General features: G+C 44.0%; 1 protein-coding gene across 3 annotated transcripts; it reads right to left on the bottom strand.

The window, feature by feature from the left end:
* Positions 1-357: 357 nt before the first annotated feature.
* On the bottom strand, positions 358-19,221 carry LOC124039758. 3 transcript variants are annotated; one of them, XM_046356092.1, is made up of 17 exons: positions 19,012-19,221; positions 16,648-16,754; positions 16,349-16,503; positions 14,983-15,140; positions 14,585-14,752; positions 11,183-11,651; positions 10,656-10,757; positions 8,715-8,778; positions 7,598-7,821; positions 7,123-7,365; positions 6,757-6,855; positions 4,437-4,630; positions 4,145-4,319; positions 3,714-3,870; positions 3,116-3,269; positions 1,820-1,931; positions 358-1,626 (listed from the first exon to the last, which is right to left on the bottom strand). In XM_046356092.1, the coding sequence occupies exons 1-17, from the start codon at positions 19,024-19,026 to the stop codon at positions 1,445-1,447; spliced, it is 2,778 nt and encodes a 925-aa protein (XP_046212048.1). In that variant the 5' UTR covers positions 19,027-19,221; the 3' UTR covers positions 358-1,444. The 3 variants fall into 3 exon arrangements, with proteins under 3 accessions (XP_046212048.1, XP_046212046.1, XP_046212047.1); XM_046356090.1 differs by having other exon boundaries at positions 8,715-8,808; positions 19,012-19,220; XM_046356091.1 differs by having other exon boundaries at positions 8,715-8,805; positions 19,012-19,220.
* Positions 19,222-22,714: the final 3,493 nt, after the last annotated feature.

Raw genomic sequence — 22,714 nt, 5'->3', positions numbered from 1 at the left:
AATGTTAGTACACTTGTAGTCATTAACTTGTTTTCCAACCACTCCACAAATGTCTTGTTAACAAACTATAGTTTTGGCAAGTTGGTTAGGACATCTACTTTGTGCATGAGAAGTAATGTTTACAGATTATTTCATTGTATCACAATGCCAGCGGGTCAGAAGTTGACTGTGCCTTTAAACCGCTTGGAAAAATCCAGAAAATGATAGGCTAATTGACATCATTTGAGTCATCAGTCAGGAAGTTGAAGCTTGGTCGCAAATTGGTCTTCCAAATGGACAATGACCCAAAGTTGTGGCAAAATTACTTAAGGACAACAAAGTCGTCTCCAGCATATTGGAGTGGCCATCACAAAGCCATAAACTCAATCCTATAGAAAATCTGTGGGCGAGCAAGGAGGCCTACAAACCTGACTCCGTTACCCCAGCTCTGTCAGGAGGAATGGGCCAAAATTCACCCAACTTTGTGTGAAGCTTGTGGAAGTTTACCCGAAACGAGTTTGACCTTAAATTTAAATGGTTTAAGGCAATGCTACCAAATACTAATTGATGAAATAAATCCCTCTACTATTATTCTGATATTTCACATTCTTAAAATAAAGTAGTGATCCTAACTGACCTAAAACAGGGAATTTCTACTAGGATTAAATGTCAGGAATTGTGAAAAACTGAGTTTAAATGTAGTTGGCTAAGGCGTATGTAAGCTTCCTACTTCAACTGTAGATAGAACCTGCCTTAGCTTGAACCACCCAACATTTGTTTTTTTGACAATACAGGAAATAAGTAAATGTTGGACCTCAGTAGTGTTAACTGATTCATTAGAGAATTCAGGCGGAAAAATCTGGGTGAAAACATGCTGTGATATATGAAGGTTATATCCCTGATCAATTCTTAACCATAGTTCCTTTGCTTTATGTAGATTGGACATCATGCATACTACTATACCTCTGCCAGGCCCAGGGGGATCTACATTCTTGAGTGAAGTTTCCCTTAAGGTACAGATCAAGGATCAGCTATCCCTCCCCAATCCTACACTCAACCATTAGCGGGAGAAATGCAAAACTGACCCAAAATCTGCGTTTAGGGACAACTGAACCCTACACCGGAATCAACATAGCACACTTATGTGAGACTTCATCGTAATAACTTTAATGGTGGTTGTGATTAACTACAGGGAGCAGGGCTCCCATCAAGACCTTTAGAAGCACAAGAAGGCACCCTTCTAAGGTTGACAGCTAGTATGGTGGACTTGTGATTGAGCGAGTAGTGTCACTAGCCGCTGTTGAAGCAGTGCAGTTAGAGCTGGGTTTCTCTTCACCTAGACTACGCTGAACCTGTCAGCTGGATGCAGAAACATGGGGCTGATACCGCAGAGCACAGCGGAAGCTACTAGCTAGCTGACCCAAGCCTCATCAGAAAGGGCTGGGCGGGGTCACTACTCATCCCCCTACTGATTGTCACCGTCGTTGTCGTCGGAGACCTGGTCAGGGGGGATGGCTCGCGGGTTGCTGGCCCTGATGCTGGTGATGTGGGGACAGGAGGCAATCAGATTGGCGATGCCCGATAGGGTCACGCCCGAGCCGTCCAGGTTCACCTGGGTCAGACACATGCACTTCAGGAACTTCAGTCCTGAGGGAAATGGACACAAAAAGAAGGTATATTAGGTTTTCACCTTTAAATACTTCCATGGAAGTTTTACAAGATAATGAGTGGGACCTATAGAGATGTATTAGAGAGCTCATGTCCTATTTTTGCAATGACCGTCCAGTTGACTATTTTGGGCCAAGTGCGCCCTTTATTCAACTGTATGATGGGATCTTACCGTGGTCAGTGATGCGTGTCCGGCTCAGGTTGAGCTTGAAGAGCTGAACACAGTGGACCAGACCTCTCCTCACGACCGTGTCGCCCACCTGAGTACTGGCCAAGCTTAATACCTGGAACATAAAGCCACAACATCAATGCAACTACTGCTAATAATTGCATCAAATCAATCATTTTATTAGTCACATGCGCCGAATACAACAGGTGTAGACCTTACAGTGAAATGCTTACTTACAAGCCCCTAACCAACAATGCAGTTAACAAATATATAAGAAATAAAAGGAACAAGTAATTAAAGAGTAGCAGTAAAATAACAATAGCGAGGCTATATATAGGGGGGTACCGATGCAGAGTCAATGTGTGGGGGCACCAGTTAGTTGAGGGAATTGAGGTAATATGTACATGTAGGTAGAGTTATTAAAGTGACTATGCGTAGATAACAGAGTAGCAGCGGTGTAAAAGATAGAGAGGGGGGGAATGCAAATAGTCTGGGTAGCCATTTGATTAGATGTTCAGGAGTCTTATGGCTTGGGGGTAGAAGCTGTTAAGAAGCATCTTGGACCTAGACTTGACGCTCTGGTGCCGTGCGGTAGCAGAGAGAACAGTTATGGTGGTGGCTGGAGTCTTTGACAATTTTTAGGGCCTTCCTCTGACACGGCCTGGTATAGAGGTCCTGGATGGCAGAAAGCTTGGCCCCAGTGATGTACTGGGCCGTACGCACTAACCTCTGTAGTGTCTTACAGTCGGAGGCCGAGCAGTTGCCATACCAGGCAGTGATGCAACCAGATGCTCTTGATAGTGCAGCTGTAAAACCTTTTGAGGATCCATGCCAAATCTTTTCCTGAGGGGGAATAGATTTTGTTGTGCCCTCTTCACGATTGTCTTGGTGTGCTTGGACCATGTTAGTTCGTTGGTGATGTGGACACCAAGGAACTTGAAGCGCTCAACCTGCTCCACTACAGCCCTGTCGATGAGAATGGGGGTGTGCTCAGTCCTTCTTTTCCTGTTGTCCACAATCATCTCCTTTGTCTTGATCACGTTGAGGGAGAGGTTGTTGTCCTGGCACCACACTGCCAGGTCTCTGACCTCCTCCCTATAGGCTGTCTCGTCGTTGATCATGACACTGTTGTGTCATCGGCAAACTTAATGATGGTGTTGGGAGTCATACCTGGCCGTGCAGCTTGAACAAAGTTTTACAACGGAGCACTGTTAGCGCCCTAGCTGACCTACAACTTATTTGCAGAGTTCTATCCACTGACACAATAGTTGTCTTTGGGGTTTCATGCGTGCTCCGTACCTGCAGGTGTGGCAGACTGGTGACGAGGGCGGCCACTCCTCGGCTGGTGACGGCCGTGCGGTCCAGACACAGCTCCAGCAGCTCCTGCAGACAGCGCAGGGAGGGCAGCCCGGCGTCCGTCACCTGCGTGTTGCTGAGTGACAGCCTTTTCAGCCTGGAGACAGGAGAGGGGGACATTTCTATCAGGGTCGTATACATTAGTGCTCACCGTAGCAAAACGTTTTGCAACAGAAAACAAAAATTAGCGTTTGTTATTGAACAGGTAATTCAGGTAGTCCCTCTGTGTTTCAGTCCGTTTTCTTCTGTTTGGTCCCTAATGAATACGGCCCAGCATTTCTTCATTCACTGCAATGTCAACACTGGAGGACGCTAGTGAATCAACTAGAGCAGTGACCACCAATTCTAGTCCATGTGAGCAATAGTGTGCAGATCTTAGTTCCAGCTCACCACGAACACAACCAGTTAGTCTAAATGATTAGTTGAAATCATTGTATAGCTCCACAAGACAGAGGTTGGTGACCACTGATTGCCAGTCTATCATGACAAGCGTATATATTGACACCAGGAGAGGATAATAGTTATGAGAGAATGAGCTGACCTGGTCATGGTAGCCAGCTGGGTGACCCCCTGGTCGGTGACGTATGTGTAGTCAGTTAGGTCCAGCTCGGACAGCAGGGACAGTCTGGAGAGGAAGGCCAGGCCGGCGTCCGTCACCGAGTGGCGTCCAGGCAGGGTCAGCTGGGTCAGCCGGAGACCTGGGATGAACAAGCCAAAACAGACGTAGGACTTTAGTAAACACATTGAACTATATACTGTGAGCCATACACAACATTAACATCTGCAGTAATCTTCCCCTCTAATCAGGAACCTGAGAAAACAGGGAGAATGGACTCTGGAAAATCAATTACTTTAAGTCAATCAAACAGCAGTACTGCAGACCTTGAGGCCCTGATTTGAAAACTCCTGCTGTACACAGTCTCCCTCCCTCTCTTACTCCTGCTGTACACACACATACAATGTGCAGCTCACCTGAGATGATCTGGAGAATGTTGTTGCCATCAGCGACGGAGATGCCAGCCACGCTGAGGGCAGAGAGGGCGGAGTGGGTGGCCAGGTGCTCCAGAGAGCCCTCCCTCACCGCCGTGCCGTCCAGGTAGAGGGTCTGCAGGCTGGGAAGCTCAGCCAGGGCCGACACGTCACTCACCTGACAGACGAGGGAGAAAGGGGTCAAAGTAGACCTAAATCTCAAAATGGGCTCAGGATATTGTGGTTGGGTATGTTGTCATGTTTGTGTGCTTGTAGGAGCGCAAGAGTGAGCTACCTTAGTGTGTTTGATGCTGAGCAGTCGTAGCTGGGGCACACAGGCGGGCAGCGCTGCCAGGGTGGCCTCCGTGATAGAGGTCTGGTTCAGACTAAGCTGGGTGAGTGTCGAAGGAGCAGACTGCAGGTACAGCACCATCCCTACATCGCTTACTTTGGTCTGGTCTAGCGACAGGAAAGACAGGCTCTTCAAGCCTTTCAGACACAAAGGATGCGGAGTGAGATTTTTGTTTTTTTATCTTAGTCCTCCTTTCAAGTTGGTGAAATGGTTGACACATTTATCCGTAATTATGATTTCAATAATTTTTACCAAGTTGAAGCGCCACTCTTACCATATTATGCTTTCGGAAAGTATTCAGACCCCTTGACTTTTTCCACATTTTGTTACGTTACAGTCTTATTCTAAAATTGATTAAATAGCTTTTCCCCCTCATCAATCTACACACAATATCCCATAATTTTGGGGAAATGTTAGCAAATTAAGTATTACATTTGCATAAGTATTCAGACCCTACTTTGTTGAAGCACCTTTGGCAGCGATTACAGCCTTGAGTCTTCTTAAGTATGACGTTACAAGCTTGGCACATCTCTCTGTACTTTGCTCCGTTCATCTTTCCCTCGATCCTGACTAGTCTCCTGGTCCCTACCACTGAAAAACATCCCCACAGCACGATGCTGCCACCACCATGCTTCACTGTAGGGATGGTGCCAGGTTTCCTCCAGACACAATCAAATCAAATGTGGTACCCTTCCCAAGATCTGTGCCTCGACACAATCATGTCTCGGAGCTCTACAGACAGTTACTTAGACTTCATGGCTTGGTTTTTGCTCTGACATGCACTGTCAACTTGGGACCTTATATAGACAGGTGTGTGTCTTTCCAAACCATGTCTAATCAATTGAATTTACCACAGGTGGACTCCAAGTTGTAGAAACATAAAGGATGATTCATGGAAACAGGATGCGCCTGAGCTCAATTTTGAGTCTCATAGCAAAGGGTCTGAATACTTACGCAAATAAGGTATTCCTGTTTTCAATTTTTAACCTTTAAAAATTGGTTTAAAAGGCTTGACCTAGTGTTCTTGCAAGGAGTCATAGCAGGCTTCAGCTTTACAAAGTTACCCCTTTCTTTTACAAGGTCTTCTGACCTACAGTGCATTCGGAAACTATTCAGGCCCCTTCCCTTTAACACATTTTGTTACATTACAGCCTTATTCTAAAATTGATATATATTTGTTCTTCTCAACAATCTACACACAATACCCCATAATGGCAAAATGAAAACAGGGTTTTAGAAGAAAAAAAGAAGGAAAAAAAAGAAAAAAACCACTCCTCTTCTGATGAAACCAAGATTGAACTCTTTGGCCTGAATGCCAAGCGTCACGTCTGGAGGAAACCTGGCACCATCCCAAAGGGTGAAGCATGGTGGTGGCAGCAGCATCATACTGTGGGGATGTTTTTCAGCAGCAAGGACTGGGATACTAGTCAGGATCGAGGGAAAGATGAACGGAGCAAAGTACAGCGAGATCCTTGATGAAAACCTGCTCCAGAGCACTCAGGACCTCCGACTGGGGCAAAGGTTCACCTTCCAACAGGACAACAACCCTAAGAACACAGCCAAGACAAGGCAGGAGTGGCTTCCGGACAAGTCTATGAATGTTCTTGAGTGGCCTAGCCAGAGCCCGGACTTAAACCCGATCTAACATCTCTGGAGAGAAAATAGCTGTGCAGCGCCACTTCCCATCCAACCTGACAGAGCCTGAGAGGATCTGCAGAGAAGAATGGGAGAAACTACCCAAATACAGGTGTGCCAAGCTTGTAGCATCATACCCAAGAAGACTCGAGACTAATCTCTGCCAAAGGTGCTTTAACAAAGTACTGAGTAAAGGGTCTGAATACTTATGTAAATGTGATATTTCAGTTTTAGATTTTTTATAAAATGTGCAAAAATGTCTAAAAACCTATTTTTGCTTTGTCATTATAGGGTATTGTGTGCAGATTGATGAGGATTATAATTGTTTTAATCCATTTAGAATAAGGCTGTAATGTAACAAAATGTGGAAAAATTGAAGGGGTCTGAATACACTGTATATTCACAAGACTGCTTACCAAGCATTAAAAACTTAATTCATCCACAGCCATTCTATGCTGTAGCCAGGGTCATATTTATTAGTGCACACCGTAGCAAAACGTTTTGCAACAGAAAACCAAAACAAATGTTACTTATTGGGCAAGTTCAGGTATAGTCCCTTCCTGTTTCAGTCAGTTTTCTTTTGTTTGGTGCCTAGTGAATACAACCCAGAATTAGAGAAGAACCTCACCTGTGATGTGTTGCAGACAGGAGTCTGTTAGCTTGCTACATGAGGCCAGGTTCAGGTGCTGCAGTTTCAGTAGGCTGCACAGCACAGAGAGGCCTGTGTCTGGACAACGGGAAGACAGAGATAGCAACCATCACTATCATAGCCACAAGCTGCAAAGATAACCAGTCACATGCTTAAAGTGATAGCTTACCAATGCATCTATATTCCTTTATTTATGTAACTTTCTTTCTTAACTTGACATTCAAATGGCGCTAATAATAGTGTTGAAATAGGGCTCTGGTCAAAAGTAGTGCACTTTATATGGAATAGGTTGCCATTTGGGACGCATACTCAGTGAGCACAAATGCTGTCATGGTAAAGGTATACCTGTGATGAGAGGAGAGTTGACCAGGCTCAGGTGCTTCAGTGCAGTGAAGGCCCGTAGCTGCCGGAGCAGCTCGTTGGTGGAGTACGGGTAGCAGTTGAGGACAAACTTCTGCATCGGGCAGCCAAAAAAGAGTTCCAGGGTGCGCGGGCGAAGGAGCCTCTCGCGGGACATGTGACTGAGCAGGAGCTCGGCCAGTTCAGGGGTCAGACACGACAGACTGCTGCTGTACTGCATGCTGGGAGCTGAGAGAGGAGGAACGAAGGAGAGAAAGAAAGTTGTTTATACAGCTTTCCAGACATGAATTTCTGTGATCTTTAATTTTTTACAAAATTGCAATAAACCACAACCAATGCATGTACAATTCTGACAATTTCTGAGATGAGATGGTTGGAAAAACAGTCGGCAAGAAGTGAGGCCTTTCAACCTTTATTTGTGTGCAAATAACAGTGTTGGACATTAAAGTTGTTCTCTGACCTGTCATGAGGTTGACTGTGGCCCGGGTGGCCATTGCACAGAGAGAGGGGACGCTGGGTGTCCTGAAAGGTTTCTTGGGTGGGGATGGGTGACCCTGAGTGGCCTGGGGGTCATCCTGGGCAGCTCTCTGGAGGCGCTCTACTGCAGCCTGGCCCGCTGCCCCCGGCACCACACAACCTGCAGCCTCTTCTGGCTCCACTGCTGGGTCCTCTGCCACCCCCTCCCTGGGAGAGACACAACCATGTGTGACATCTAGTCAACTGATTAAAGACAAGAAAAGCTTCCCGATTCTCCACCCTTGTGCACACTTCCCGTCATGGATTTAACAATGGTGGAAACTTACACCAATCCAACGCTTTAAATCAATGACGGGGAGTGTGCAAGTTCACACTCTGGCTATAATGTCGAGAACTCTGCTGCATTCAAAATTCATGCATCTACAGAGCAAGTTTTGGTCCTGAGCCCCTTCTCAGGCTGCATGCCATCGAGGCTACATGCCAAGTCTGAAGTTTGCATGACAACACATCAAGTCACCTCTTATGTTTGACCATTAGCAGCCTGGCACACTTCTACACATTCAACAAGTTAATAATAAAGGTGTTGCAGTGCTGATCAGAACTAAACATTGAAAAAGAATCCACTTTCAACAGAGTTACCTATTACATTTCATTTCAATTTGAATAATCCAACAAATATTTTTTTAAGATGCAAGTTCTGCTTAGGGTTATAAACTCAGCAAAAAAAATAAAGGTCCTCTCACTGTCAACTGAGTTTATTTTCAGCAAACTTAACATGTGTAAATATTTGTATGAACATAATATTCAACAACAGACATAAACTGAACAAGTTCCACAGGTGCATGTTCATTAATTGTTTATGGTTGGGGAAACGGTGTTAAAACCCTTCACAATGAATATCTGTGAAGATATTTGGATTTTTACAAATTATCTGTGAAAGACAATGTCCTGAAAAAGGGACGTTTCTTTTTTTCCGCTGAGTTTAGATCCTGGACAGTATCAAATGTTAAATGAAATTGAAATCACGTTACAAAAAAAGACATTGCTTTTAAGTGGAGGGCATGGTCATGATATAGGCTAGGTTTAGGCTGGGCACTCACCTAAGTCTGTTGCCCTGGTCTGGCCAGTGGTGTCTGGGCTCCAGCCCTCCACGCAGCCGGTTCTCTGGGAAGAAGGGTAATCGGGGCATACCTGCTGGGGTTAACCATAGCTTAGGCCTTTAGGATACTCAATTTAAATCTGTATTCATTCTAGAAGCTATACATCTTGAATTACACTACATGACCAAAAGTAAGCGGACTCGTCGAACATCTCATTCCAAAATCATGGGCATTCATGCGGAGTTGGTCCCCCGTTTTCTGTTATAACAGCCTCCACTCTTCTGGGAAGGCTTTCCACTAGATGTTAGAACATTGCTGCAGGGTCTTGCTTCCATTCAGCCACAAGAGCCTTAGTCAGGTCAGGCACTGATGTTGGGCGATTAGGCCTGGCTCGCAGTCGGCGTTCCAATTTATCCCAAAGGTTTTTGATGGGGTTGAGGTCAGGGTTTCTGTGCAGGCCAGTCACGTTCTTCCACACCGATCTCAACAAACCATTGTCATGTTGAAACAGGGAAGGGCCTTCCCCAAACTGTTGCCACAAAGTTGGATGCACATAATCGTCTTAATGTCATTGTATGTGTTAAGATTCCCTTCACTGCAACTAAGAGACCTCGCCCGAACCATGAAAAACAGCCCTAGACCATTATTCCTCCTCCACCAAACTTTACAGTTGGCACTATGCATTGGGCCAGGTAGCGTTCTCCTGGCATTCGCCAAACCCAGATTTGTCCGTCGGACTGCCAGATGATGAAGCGTGATTCATTACTCCAGAGAACGCATTTCCACTGCTCATGAGTTCAATGGTGCTTTACACCACTCCAGCCAACGCTTGGCATTGCGCATGGTGACCTTAGGCTTGTGTGCGGCTGCTCGGCCATGGAAACCCATTTCATGAAGCTCCTGACAAACAGTTATTGTGCTGAAGTGCTTCCAGAGGCAGTTTGAAACTCAGTAGTGAGCGTTGCAACTGAGGACAGGCGATTGTTACGCACTACACGCTTCAGCACCCGGCAGTCACGTTCTGTGAGCTCGTGTGGCCTACCACATCGCGGCTGAGCCATTGTTGCTCCTAGAGGTTTCCACTTCACAATAACAGCACATGCCATGTTGAAAGTCACTGAGCTCCTCAATAAGGCAATTTTACTGCCAATGTTCATCTATGGAGATTGCAAGGCTGTGTGCTCGATTTTATACACCTGTCAGCAACGGGTGTGGCTGAAATAGCCAAATCCACTAATTTGAAGGGATGTCCACATACTTTGTATATAGTGTATTTCAGACAAATATCCAAGCTATTTAACCATCTGAATGCATGTCTGAGACTTATCACATGCCTCTCATCAACAACATCGCTCTCTCTAATCACAATGTTCCTCTTCTTCAGTTTTAGCTTCCCCTTTGGCTGTAAAAAGAATCCCCGGCAATGAGCTTCACACGAAGTGTAACACTTGGATTACTGTCTGTACCTCAGAGCTTGAATACTCAAGAGAAACTGACTTATTTTGGCACGAGTGAGTACAGCGCAAACTTGCATAAGTTGGAAAGTCGGGCGCATTCATCTGCTATTTCCCAATCAAAGCAGCTTTCTCATGGTCAGTGAGGAGATATCAAACACCATCACTGGGCCAGTTGGCTCACTATCCTGACTGCAGCCATGGCAGGTTAGTTCAATGGATTTCTACACACACTGGTTCACTTCAACTACTTCTGCAGTAACCTGGCATAAAAAAAAACTATATTCCCAGGGGACAGTAGGTTAAATCCTACTGCAAATGGGGCTGCAGTGCTCATCAAGTTTCAAAGCCATTTGTCTAACCACTGACACAGAGAGAGGGCTCATCTTTATTGGACTGTAAAGAACAAGGTGTTCAGAGAAAAAAACCAGGGAGACACAGAGAGAAAGGAAGGAAGGATAAAAGAAAATTCCAGAGGTTGTAGTACCATTGAGGAGGAAGTGCGGCTCTCTACCCCCCTCTGGCATCTCTTCATCGTCTGAGCTGGCAGCCTCCTCTGCATCACCAGGATTCAGCTTCTGGCCCCGTCCTGTCAGGGAAATACTGCATGAACACTTTGGAGTAGGATGAAGTGGTACCTAGACGCTGATCTTGGGTCAGTTTCACATTGTTCCCACTTACGGTTAAGGTTAGGATTGGGGAGAGGAAGCTGATCCTAGATCTGTACCTAGGAGAAACTGTGCCCGGGGTGAACAATTCACATTCAGCTGACCCAGAGAATACCTGAATGAAACTTAGTGCCTGTAATGGTGTCTTCACAAAGTGATGCCTCAAACTAATGGATCCATAATGCAATAGCCTGCGTGAGTAAGGCAATTAAACAGCGTTACATTTATACTCCAAGAAAATACATTTCTGAAGGTAAAACACCCAACAAGTCATCAACGTTGATATTTGAAAATATATCAAATACATTGTGAATGTGCGGCTTCATACGCCAGACGTGAATCTTACCCCAGGAGTGAGAAGGTCCGGTCATTGGGGGGCCAGCACCAGGGATGCCTGCGTAGCCCACTGCTTCTTCCCACAGCTGGTGAGGCAGAGGTGGGGGCAGAGCAGGATCTTCCATCCCTTCCTCCTCCAGCTCTGGTATCTGGGGCTGCTGTGGCTGTGGCTGGGGAAGCGCAGGGAGTGCAACTACCACCTCCTCCTGACCCAATAAGAGGCGATCAGCTGGGCTGGCCGGATCCTGGGGTGTCTCTGGGGGCGTTGTCTGGATACAGAGGGCGGCGTTGGGTGTGAGGCCCAGGGAGCGCAGGGAGCAAGCCAGCTCCGCCTCCCCAAAGCGTTTCCGTGGGAACCCCTGGAGGAGGGAAAAGGAGGCCAGGGAAGGGTAGCGCCCGGAGATGTGCTCCATCACGCTGCGCAGAGGGGCGTCAGCAGGGAAGCGCTCCCGCATGGACTCCCCAGAGGGTAGCCGGATCTACAGGGAGAGACAGAGGGTGAACAGAGGGTGAAATAAACATACCACCTCAGTCTCCATCTAACTAGGCTACACATTTCATGCACGCCTCTTCAATCAACTAATAGGGGTGCTCTCAAGTCAACAATCAAGACAGAAGTCTACCTATGCTCAGGGCTCTAAATGAATACAACACATTTTGGTATCACCGGTGTTAAGGAGCACCAGAAAATAAGATGTTTTTAATTGATTGAGATATAACCTATATTGGGTCTATGTGTATTCTAGCTACTTCTGAAGCACATGTTGTACCATAAAAACAAATATGTAACCCTGTAAAACATTTGTTTATTATAAAAAGCTAAAATGTTGATACAAAAACCTGTCATTGGGGGAATATTAGGCTTCTACATTGTTTAACAGGTTATTTCTATAAATAATGGAGCCAATGTGTGACAAAGGGATCAACATTTACACATGTATTTTCATGCAGTTCCACATGTGCACTTAAGAGGAATAAAAGTGAATATATGCAAATTGACCCATAACTCCAGCACTTAATTTTAATTTTCAAGGACCTCAACGTTATACAATTGTAAATCATTGTAGGGCCTAATATAGAACCACTAAACAGGGCATTAACACTAAAAAATATTTTAGAAATTAGGCCTTGCCAATGCGTTGATATTGAAATTATTCTTACATTCTAAAATATGTGAGAATAATGTGGACATTGTCTGTCTAAATAGACTGGATACATTTTTCTACGTTGCTCATCTATTAGCAGGACTGATCAGAAAATGTTGCAAGCATGTTATGTAGCCTAACGTCAGTGGATTATTTTCCTCTTCACTCGCGTAATAGCCTAGGCTTCTCCAAACCAAAATCCTGTGACTTATCTGGTAATGAATCAATGTGATTTTCTTTTAAACGAAATCTCCATATGTTTGGTTAATTGGCCTCTGGCTGGGAAAATACGTGGAGGTGCAGCTCATCTATTCGTTTGCTCATTTATCACATATCAGAAACATTTAGCATGCTATAATGTAAGCTTAAATCAATAAGTGCGTTATTTTGCTATTGACTGACATTAGGCAATTGACTTCAGGCAATTCCAAAAGCCTGCGGAGGTTGTGAAATATGAACACGACACTCACATGCTTTTGAAAACATAGATTTCCATTATTTTCTATGCATATCATGATGAAAATAGTCACTCGGGAACAACAGTACAGTGAAGCGCACTGGTCGTAGAGCAAAATATTTAGGAGCATATGCAACCAAAATGGTCACACTTTAGATCACTGCCTATGCTGCTAGGAATACAGTGGCTTCATAAAATATTCATACCCATTTGACTTACTCCACATTTTGTTATTACAGTCTGAACAACAAACAAAAAAGAATTACATTTCTCTTCTCACCATCTACACACAATACCCTCTCACCATCTACACACAATCCCCTCTCACCATCTACACACAATCCCCTCTCACCATCTACACACAATACCCCATAACGACAAAGTGAAAACATGTTTTTGGATATCTTTTTTTCCTCACTCAAATTTATGGAGAAAGAAATACAGAAATATTGAATTTACATAAGTATTCACAACCCTGAGTCAGTACCTTGTAGAAGCACATTTGGCAGCGATTACAGCTGAACCTTCCTGGGTAAGTCGCCAAGAGCTTTGCACACCTGGATTGTGAACATTTGCCCAATATTATTTTCAAAATTCTTCAAGCTCTGTCAAATTGGTTGTTGATCATTGCTAGACAACCATTTTCGGGTCTTGCCATAGATTTGAGTAAATTTAAGTCGAAACTATAACTTGACCACTCAAGAACATTCACTGTCTTCTTGGTAAGTAACTCCAGTGTAGATTTGGCCATGTGTTTAAGGTTATTGTACTGATGAAAGGTGAATTAATCTCCCAGCATCTGATGGAAAGCATACTGAACCAGGTTTTCCTATAGGATTTTGCCTGTGCTTAGCTTCATTCCATTTTTATCCTGAAAAACTCCCCAGTCCTTAACAATTACAAGCATACCCATAACATCATGCAGTCACGACTATGTTTGAAAATATGGAGAGTGGTAATACTAATGTTTTGTATTTGCCCCAAACATAACACTTTGCATTCAGGACAAAAAGTGAATTGCTTGGCCACATTGTTTGTAGTATTACGTTAGTGCCTTATTTCAAACAGGATGTATGATTTGGAATATTTTTATTCTGTACAGGCTTCCTTTTCATTCTGTCAATTAGGCTAGTATTGTGAAGTAACTACAATGTTGTTGATCCATCCTCAGTTCTATCACAGCCATTAAACTCTGTAACTGTTTTAAAGTCACCATTGGCTTCATGGTGAAATCCCTGAGCAGTTTCCTGCCGCTCTGTCAACTGAGTTAGGAAGGACACCTGTATCTTTGTAGTTACTGGGTAATTAACAACTTCACCATTCTCAAAGTTATATTTAATGTCTGCTTTTTTTATCCATCTACCAATAGGTTCCCTTCTTTGCGAGGCATTGGAAAACCTATTTTTGGTTGAATCTACATTTGAAATTCAATGCTCGACTAAGGGACCTTACATACAGATAATTGTATGTTTGGGGTACAGAGATGAGGTAGTCATTAAAAAATCACGTTAAACACTATTATTACAGTCCATGTAACTTATTAAGCACATTTGTACGCCTGAACTTATTTAAGCTTGCCATAGCAAAGGGGTTGAATACTTATTGACTCAAAGAAATTTCAGCTTTTCTTTTAATTACATTTGTAGAAATTTCAACAAATAAAAAAACACTGACATTGTGTGTAGGCCAGTGACAAAAAAAGTCTCAATTTAATCAATTCTAAATTCAGGCTGTAACAACAAAAAGTCAAGGGGTGTGAATACTTTCTGAAGGCACTGCATATAAACATTGCCAGAGGGCTCAGTCTCACCATGAGGATGCAGTTGTTGTCTATACTAGTCTGGACCGTACCCCCCAGCCTCTGGCCTTGGCTGCTGCCAGGGGGGGACGTGGTCTCAGTGGGGGCGCTCGGCTGGGTCTTCTTCTCCTGTAAACTCCTCCGGTCCTCAGCAATACGCTTCAGCACCAGCTCACGCTCCTGAGGTAACACACACGTCACAGGAATGCCATGTCTGAGTGTGACTTTTTTGCAAAAGGGCTGAATATAGAGTCTCAATCATTTGAATAAACCAATCTTCAGTGTAAATTGTGTCACAAGGCAATATGCACTGCAGTATGTTAGACTAGCATGTTGAATACCCTGTGGCTATGCTGGGTGTGTGTGTGCTCAGTGTGTTTCAGCTGATCCATCAGGCAGGTGCTGCTGACCTGTTTCTTCTGCCTCCTCTCGTTCCTGGCCTCGTTGGCCACACGCATCCTCTGCTGCTCCTGGAAGTCACTCTTGTCCTGCCTGATACGGGACTCCAACGGTGGGGTGTCTGTGGATGGGCTGGTGGGTTGCGGGGGTCCCAGGACTAAAGAGGGGCCTTCAGACACACATTAGAAACAGAACGGTCACCGCTGAAATAAAGAGTCAAATAACTAGCTACTATGCTATGTCCAGAGTAGGTTGGCGTTTTTCCCCAAAACTTCAGTTAAGTTATATATATTTAAGGCTACAATTTCAAACGAGGAACGTGTCTGAGGCAGGGGAGAACGACTGGGAAAGGGGATAGATACCTAGTCAGTTGCGCAACTGAATGCATTCAACCGAAATGTGCCTTCCTCATTTAAACCTCTGAATCAGAGGTGCGGGGGCTGCCTTAATCAACATCCACATAATCGGCACCCGGAGAGCAGTTATTGTGGGGGTTAACTGCCATACTCAGATTGTTCCACCTTGCCAGCTCGGGGATTCAAACAAGTAACCTTTCGCTTCCTGTCCCAACTCTCTAACCACTAGCCTACCTGACGCCACTGCCCCCTCTCATTGAAGTCACAAAGTAGTTCAAGGTCGAACGCAGTACTGGAGGCTGTTTCCAGAAAGTAAGATTCACATTATGGTGAATGGGAAAACGGCAATCTTCGAGGTCAGTATTCGTGTAAATATTTACATATTTTTTTACACAATCATAGAAGCAATTATTGGTACTATCACACCACATGCATGTCCTTGAACCGATTATTTTAAAATCACACACAAAAGAAGAATGAAAATTGAGTTGCTACCACCAGCCTACACTACCCCAGTTGGCCTTCAACTTGAGATACTAAATGAGAAGGGGGGGCAGCAATAAATTAGCCTGCAAAGTCACTTCCTAGAGTAGCTAAAACTACACATGCGATGTTTCCAAAAACTCCTCCATGAGCAAGATGGCAATACGTCAAAAGCACCACTATGACATCATATACTGAAATGTAATCAATGTCATCACTATGTTATAACAAATAAGCATTATTGGTAGATTTTGGAGGGAGGGAGATTAGCTTGGTAACAAAAAGCTTGGATAATTTACTGTAACTTATGCCTTATGTCCTGTCCTGTACACAGTTCCCCTGTATATGCAGCTGGAAACAAGGCAAAGGCACTCGCTGTTCCAAGTTTTACAAGACCGTTACCTGATTTGTACAAAATGGATAAAAGACACCACAAGTGGTCAATTGTGCACAATTAGACAATGGACCATTACATTACAGTATGCAATCAACCATGGAAAACAAATGCCTGATGAAATATCATAATGGTGTGTCACACCTCTACTGTCATTGGGCGATGTCTGTGAGTGTGATGTGCTTGGGGGGCAAGAGCTCCCTGCATCTTTGGGAGGGTTGAATGCAGCAAATGCCGTTGAAACTGGCTGGGGTGGATTTTTGACCAGCTTGTGCCTCAGATTTTCACCTTGTAAAAGCCTGCCGTAAACACAGAAAAAAAGATGGGTGAAAAAACAACAACCATTTGACCAGTTCAGTTATTGACGACACCGGTCTTGACATTGGAAAAAAATAGTTCCTTGCCTGTCCATTAAAACAGGGTTATGGGTTGGGAGGACTCACCACTCAGCTGCATCAGGCACAGAGAAGTGTCCTGCCTGCACGGCAGACTGGATCTGCTCCTCACTGAAGCCCATCTCACACAGGGTATGGAACAACTCTCCGATAGTCTGCAACACAAGGCCATGGGGGTGTGAGACAAACAGGAAATGTCATAACAAAAGGCGGGCCTATACACAAACCGCACTCTTGACCGAACACAAAATGGGCTGGGCAAAGGGTGCCCCTGGTGTCTTCGAGCAGGACAATCAGATGATGCCCTACAAAGTCAATCAATCTCAGTCAATAATGCCTGAATGAAGTGTGACTGATGAATGGAGTGATTGTTTGGCTCGACAAAGTGCAAGTTTGACCAAAGACAGCAGCTGATTGAAGTGAGCTAGCCTTGAGATTTATCCTTATAGGGAAATGCTGTAGTCATACAAGCTTGTTTTCTAGGTCTGATAAAGCACAACAATTTCATATGCATTTTCAACTATCTGGCTAGCTTAGTTGGTATCTAGCTAGCTGTATTGTACTTCCAGTGCCAATTAATAAACTATAATCACAGATAGAACAATGAGACAGATATTTCCTCAGATGTATAAATGTGAAGCATCTGCTTGGCATTTCCACTCATGAGAGGAAGCCCACTGGCCGGTGTTGTGCCAAACCCCCCCCCCCCTTTCGCGTGAACGAGCACGCACTCAATTCTTCATTGCTGTGACTTGCTTGCTAGTTGAGATTTCTGCTCTTCACTCCGTTGTCAGTTTAGCCTACATTTCACTGATCTTAGTAGCAGAAAGCATGTTTTATTAGTGTTCTTTGATTGCGGGGGAGGCACTAGTAATGTCTGCAGTTTTCGGTTTGTATTAGTCGAAATATATTTTCCAAAATTCGTAATCTCTCCTATGTCTTATTCGACTAGTAGTTGTTCTGAAATGTTTATTGTTTGCCTACATTTTACTCCCTTTGTTTAATATAACACACACACACATTGATTATTCATTTCAGTTGCCTATTCTGATGGGAAGTTTGTTCTATGGAAAGTATTTGACTGATGTGTGCCACAGAAAATACTTGACTCTAGTGACAAAATTAAAGAAATTAGAAGGTGGGGGGGGGCGTATTTCAGTAAGGCCATTTTCTTGCCTGCCAAACTTCACCCCCCTTCTAATTTCCTTAATTTTGTGGCTAGAGTCAAATACTTTCCGTGGCACACACTACTAGTCAACATGAGCTACCAAAATGATTCTGAAGTGTGCTAGGCCTTGCAGTCCTAAAATAGTAGGGGGGTGGTAGAATTTCGACAGGCAAGAAAACGGCCCTTCTAATTCCTTTAATTGTGTCACTAGAGTTAAGTACTTTCTGTGGCAAACATCAGAGTCAAATACTTTCTATAGAACAAACTTCCCGATTGGCAACCGAAATGAATAATCAATGTGTGTTATATTAAACAGAGGGAGTCAAATGTAAGCAAGCAATAAACATTTCAGAACAACTTCTAGTCGAATAAGACATGGGAAAGATTACGAATTTTGGCAAAGATATGTATTTAGCCAAATCGAAAACTGCAGACATTACTAGTGCCTACCCGCGCTCAAACCGCCATAAAAAAAATATGAAAAGTAGCCTAATCTTGATCATTGACAGCTGCCTTGGACACAAATTTTAAAAAATGCTTTCAGCTACTAAGATCAGTGAAATGTAGGCTAAACTGACAACGGATCAATACAGTTTTCGGTTCCTAAAACTACAATCTGATATGAACCAAGTGGACTTCACCCTTTCCAAAAGTTTTTTTTAAATCGCGTTGTTTCGAGTGCAACGGTAATGAGTTATTGCACACGCGCACTTCACAGAGGAGGTGTTCCCTGATGGAAATATGCAGATGCTACTAGATCGCGCCAATAGGATATCGGTAGCTCGTGCTTGGCTCTGCCCACTTTGACCAATTTATTCCTATTGTAAACGACAGTCTGTGGTCAATCTTGGTTTAGTTACAAAAAATCTTTGCTATAGTCTAGGACCTCTACTCTAGGTTAGAAACTTCGACGTGACATGATGATCACTGTGAACTCCACTTCTTCAAGGAAATTATCAATGTCCGGGTATTTTACTTGAGCTCATTCTAACCTAAACAGGGCCATTTGTATCGTAATGCAGATAACTACCGGTAGCTAGCTAGCTTACTGTCATTTTAGCAAGCGAACTACTGCTACGGGAATTTACAATGGAGAATGTGCTAGGTACAATAGCTAGCATAGCTAGCTAACGTTATCCAATTAGCTAGCTAACTGTTAGTTACTACTGTACCAACTTATCTAAGTAATAACTGTTATTCTTTAGAAGTAAAAGTATTAAGCCAGTTGGCTATTTGCAACTTACCGGAGTGGAATCCATACTTTCAGTGGTTCTTTGCACTAGCTAGCTATGTGCCCTGTTGTTGGCTTGCATGTCAAGGAAAGATCAGTAGCCAGAGCCAATGGCTACATTACAGAACGCGATTTGAACCTATCAAAACTGCTGACAGACAGTGGGAAACGCCCCGGAAACCACAGTTATTCCAAAATAAGAAAATGTTTATACAGACTACACACACGTTTGAACACTTCGTCGCTTCGTTTCAATATCAATATAAATGTTTGTAGCAATGTGTACTCAGACAAGACAGTCAGCAAATGATAATCCACACCATATAACCAGCAGCTTGTGGTACCGCTTTCTTTAAATTACTGTATTTGAACAGCAGGTGTCACGCTTGCTCCATTTATTCTCTGGCCATGGTTTATCCACGGCAAGAACAGTAGTACAGTTTGTCTGCAACCCAAACGCCTTGCTCTGGCCAACCACTACGCCACAAAGAGCAGCGAAAGAATTCTGTTTGAGTCGTCAGGCAAAATGACAGTCAGTATCCCCTCCCAAATGTATGAGAACTTGTCAAGAAAATAACAGGGGACTTGAACTATGATGACGTAAACACTACACGACCAAAGGTATGTGGACACCTGCTCGTTGAACATCAACATTCCAAAATCATAGGCATTAACATGGAGTTGGTCTCCCTTTGTGCTATAACAGCCTCTGCTCTTCTGGGAAGGCGTTCCACTAGATGTTGGAACATTGCTGCAGGGACTTGCTTCCATTCAACCACAAGAGCAGTGAGGTCGGTCATTGATGTTGGGATATTAGGCCAAGCTTGCAGTCAGCATTCCAATTAATCCCAAAGGTGTTTCGATGGGGTTGAGGTCAGGGCTCTGTGCCCACCGATCTCAACAAAACATTTCTGTATGAACCTTGCTTTGTACACCGGGACAATGTCATGCTGAAACTGGAAAGGGCCTTCCCCAAATTATTGCTACAAAGTTGGAAGCACAGAATTGTCTAGAATGTCATTGAATGCTGTAGTGCTAAGATTTCCCTTCGCTGGAACTAAGGGGCCTAGTCCAAACCATGAAAAACAGCCCCAGGTCACTATTCCTCCTCCACCAAACTTTACAGTTGGCACTATTTATTGGGGCAGGTAGTGTTCTCCTGGCATCTGCCAAACCCAGATTTGTCGGTCGGACTGTCAGATGGTGAAGTGTGATTCATCACTCCAGAGATCTCGTTTCCACTGCTCCAGAGTCCAATGGCGGCAAGCTTTACACCACTCCAGGTGACTATTGGCATTGCACATGGTGATCTTAGGCTTGTGTGCGGCTGCTCGGCCATGGAAACCCATTTCATGAAGCTCCCGACAAACAGTTATTGTGCTGACATTGCTTCCAGAGGCAGTTTGGAACTAAGTAGTGAGTGTTGCAGGACAGACAATTGTTACCTGCTACACACTTCAGCAATCGGTGATCCCATTCTGTGAGCAACCACTTTGCGTTCGTTTCCACCACAACAGCACTTAGAGTTGACCAGGGCAGAAATTTGACTGAACTGACTTGTTGGAAAGATGGCATCCTATGACGGTGTCATGTTGAAAGTCACTGAGCTCTTCAGTAAGGCCATTATACTGCCAGTGTTTGTCTATGGACATTTCATGACTGTTATATACACCTGTCAGCAACGGGTGTGTCTGAAATAGTTTGAATGGGCGTCCACATACTTTTGTTTATATATAGTGTACATGATCCGGATTTGGCGGTACAGTTCCACATTTTGGCCCTTTGACCCGTGTCCTGAAACCAAACAACTATATCCTGCATTTTATCAACAAATTCAAATAACACAAACGTTGAAAAAAAGGTAGATTTGTCCTGCATTTAGTCAGATATTCCAACCTGTCTGTTGCACTCACGTTGTGCTTAATAAAATGTATACAGTACCAGTCGAAAGTTTGGAGACACTGACTTGTTCAAGTGTTTTTCTTTATTTTTCATTATTTTCTACATTGTAGAATAACAATGAAGACATCACAACTATGAAATAACACACATGGAATCATGTAGTAACTAAAAAAGGGTTAAACAAATCAAAATATATTTTATATTTGAGATTCTTCAAAGTAGCCACCCTTTGCCTTGTCAGTTTTGCATACTCTTGGCTTTCTCTCAAACAGCTTCATGAGGTAGTCACCTGGAATGCATTTCAATTAACAGGTGTGCCTTGATAAAAGTTCATTTGTGGAATTTCTTTCCTTAATGCGTTTGAGCCAACCAGTTGTGTTAAGGTAGGGGTGGTATACAGAAGATAGCCCTATTTGGTAAAATACCAAGTCCATTTAAGGCAACAGCAGCTCAAATAAGCAAAGAGAAATGACAGTCCATCATTACTTTAAGACATGAAGGTCAGTCAATGTGGAAAATGTCAAGAACTTTGAAGGTTTCTTTAAGTGCAGTCGTAAAAAAACATCAAGCGCTATGATGAAACTGGCTCTCACAAGGACCGCCACAGGAAAGGAAGACCCAGAGTTACTCCTGCTGCAGAGGATAAGTTCATTTACTGTTACTAGCCTCATTAATGAGTTTACAGTCTAACCAGACACTTAAGTATTTGTAGTTGTCCACGTATTCTAAGTCAGAGCTGTCCAGAGTAGTGATGTTGGACAGGCGGGTAGGTGCAGGTAGCGATCGGTTGAAGAGCATGGATTTAGTTTTACTTGTATTTAAGAGCAATTGGAGGCCACGGAAGGAGAGTTGTATGGCATTGAAGCTTGCCTGGAGGGTTGTTAACACAGTGTCCAAAGAAGGGCCGGAAGTATACAGAATGGTGTCGTCTGCGTAGAGGTGGATCAGGGACTCACCAGCAGCAAGAGCGACCTCATTGATGTATACAGAGAAGAGAGTCGGTCCAAGAATTGAACCCTGTGGCACCCCCATAGAGACTGCCAGAGGTCCGGACAGCAGACCCTCCGATTTGACACACTGAACTCTATCAGAGAAGTAGTTGGTGAACCAGGCGAGGCAATCATTTGAGAAACCAAGGCTGTCGAGTCTGCCGATGAGGATGTGGTGGTTGACAGAATCGAAAGCCTTGGCCAGATCAATGAATACGGCTGCACAGTAATGTTTCTTATCGATGGCGGTTAATATATCGTTTAGGACCTTGAGCGTGGCTGAGGTGCACCCATGACCAGCTCTGAAACCAGATTGCATAGCAGAGAAGGTATGGTTAGATTCAAAATGGTCGGTAATCTGTTTGTTGACTTGGCTTTCGAAGACCTTAGAAAGGCATGGTAGGATAGATATAGGTCTGTAGCAGTTTGGGTCAAGAGTGTCCCCCCCTTTGAAGAGGGGGATGACCGCAGCTGCCTTCTAATCTTTGGGAATCTCAGACGACACGAAAGAGAGGTTGAACAGGCTAGTAATAGGGGTGGCAACAAATTCGGCAGATAATTTTAGAAAGAAAGGGTCCAGATTGTCTAGCCCGGCTGATTTGTAGGGCTCCAGATTTTTCAGCTCTTTCAGAACATCAGCTGAATGGATTTGGGAGAAGGAGAAATGGGGAAGGCTTGGGCGAGTTGCTGTTGGGGGTGCAGTGCTGTTGACCGGGGTAGGAGTAGCCAGGTGGAAAGCATGGCCAGCCGTAGAAAAATGCTTATTGAAATTCTCAATTATGGTGGATTTATCAGTGGTGACAGTGTTTCCTATCTTCAGTGCAG

Source organism: Oncorhynchus gorbuscha, linkage group LG07 (genome assembly GCF_021184085.1).
Source record: "Oncorhynchus gorbuscha isolate QuinsamMale2020 ecotype Even-year linkage group LG07, OgorEven_v1.0, whole genome shotgun sequence".
Classification (NCBI taxonomy): domain Eukaryota; kingdom Metazoa; phylum Chordata; class Actinopteri; order Salmoniformes; family Salmonidae; genus Oncorhynchus; species Oncorhynchus gorbuscha.
This window is presented reverse-complemented; position numbering and strand designations above follow the sequence as displayed.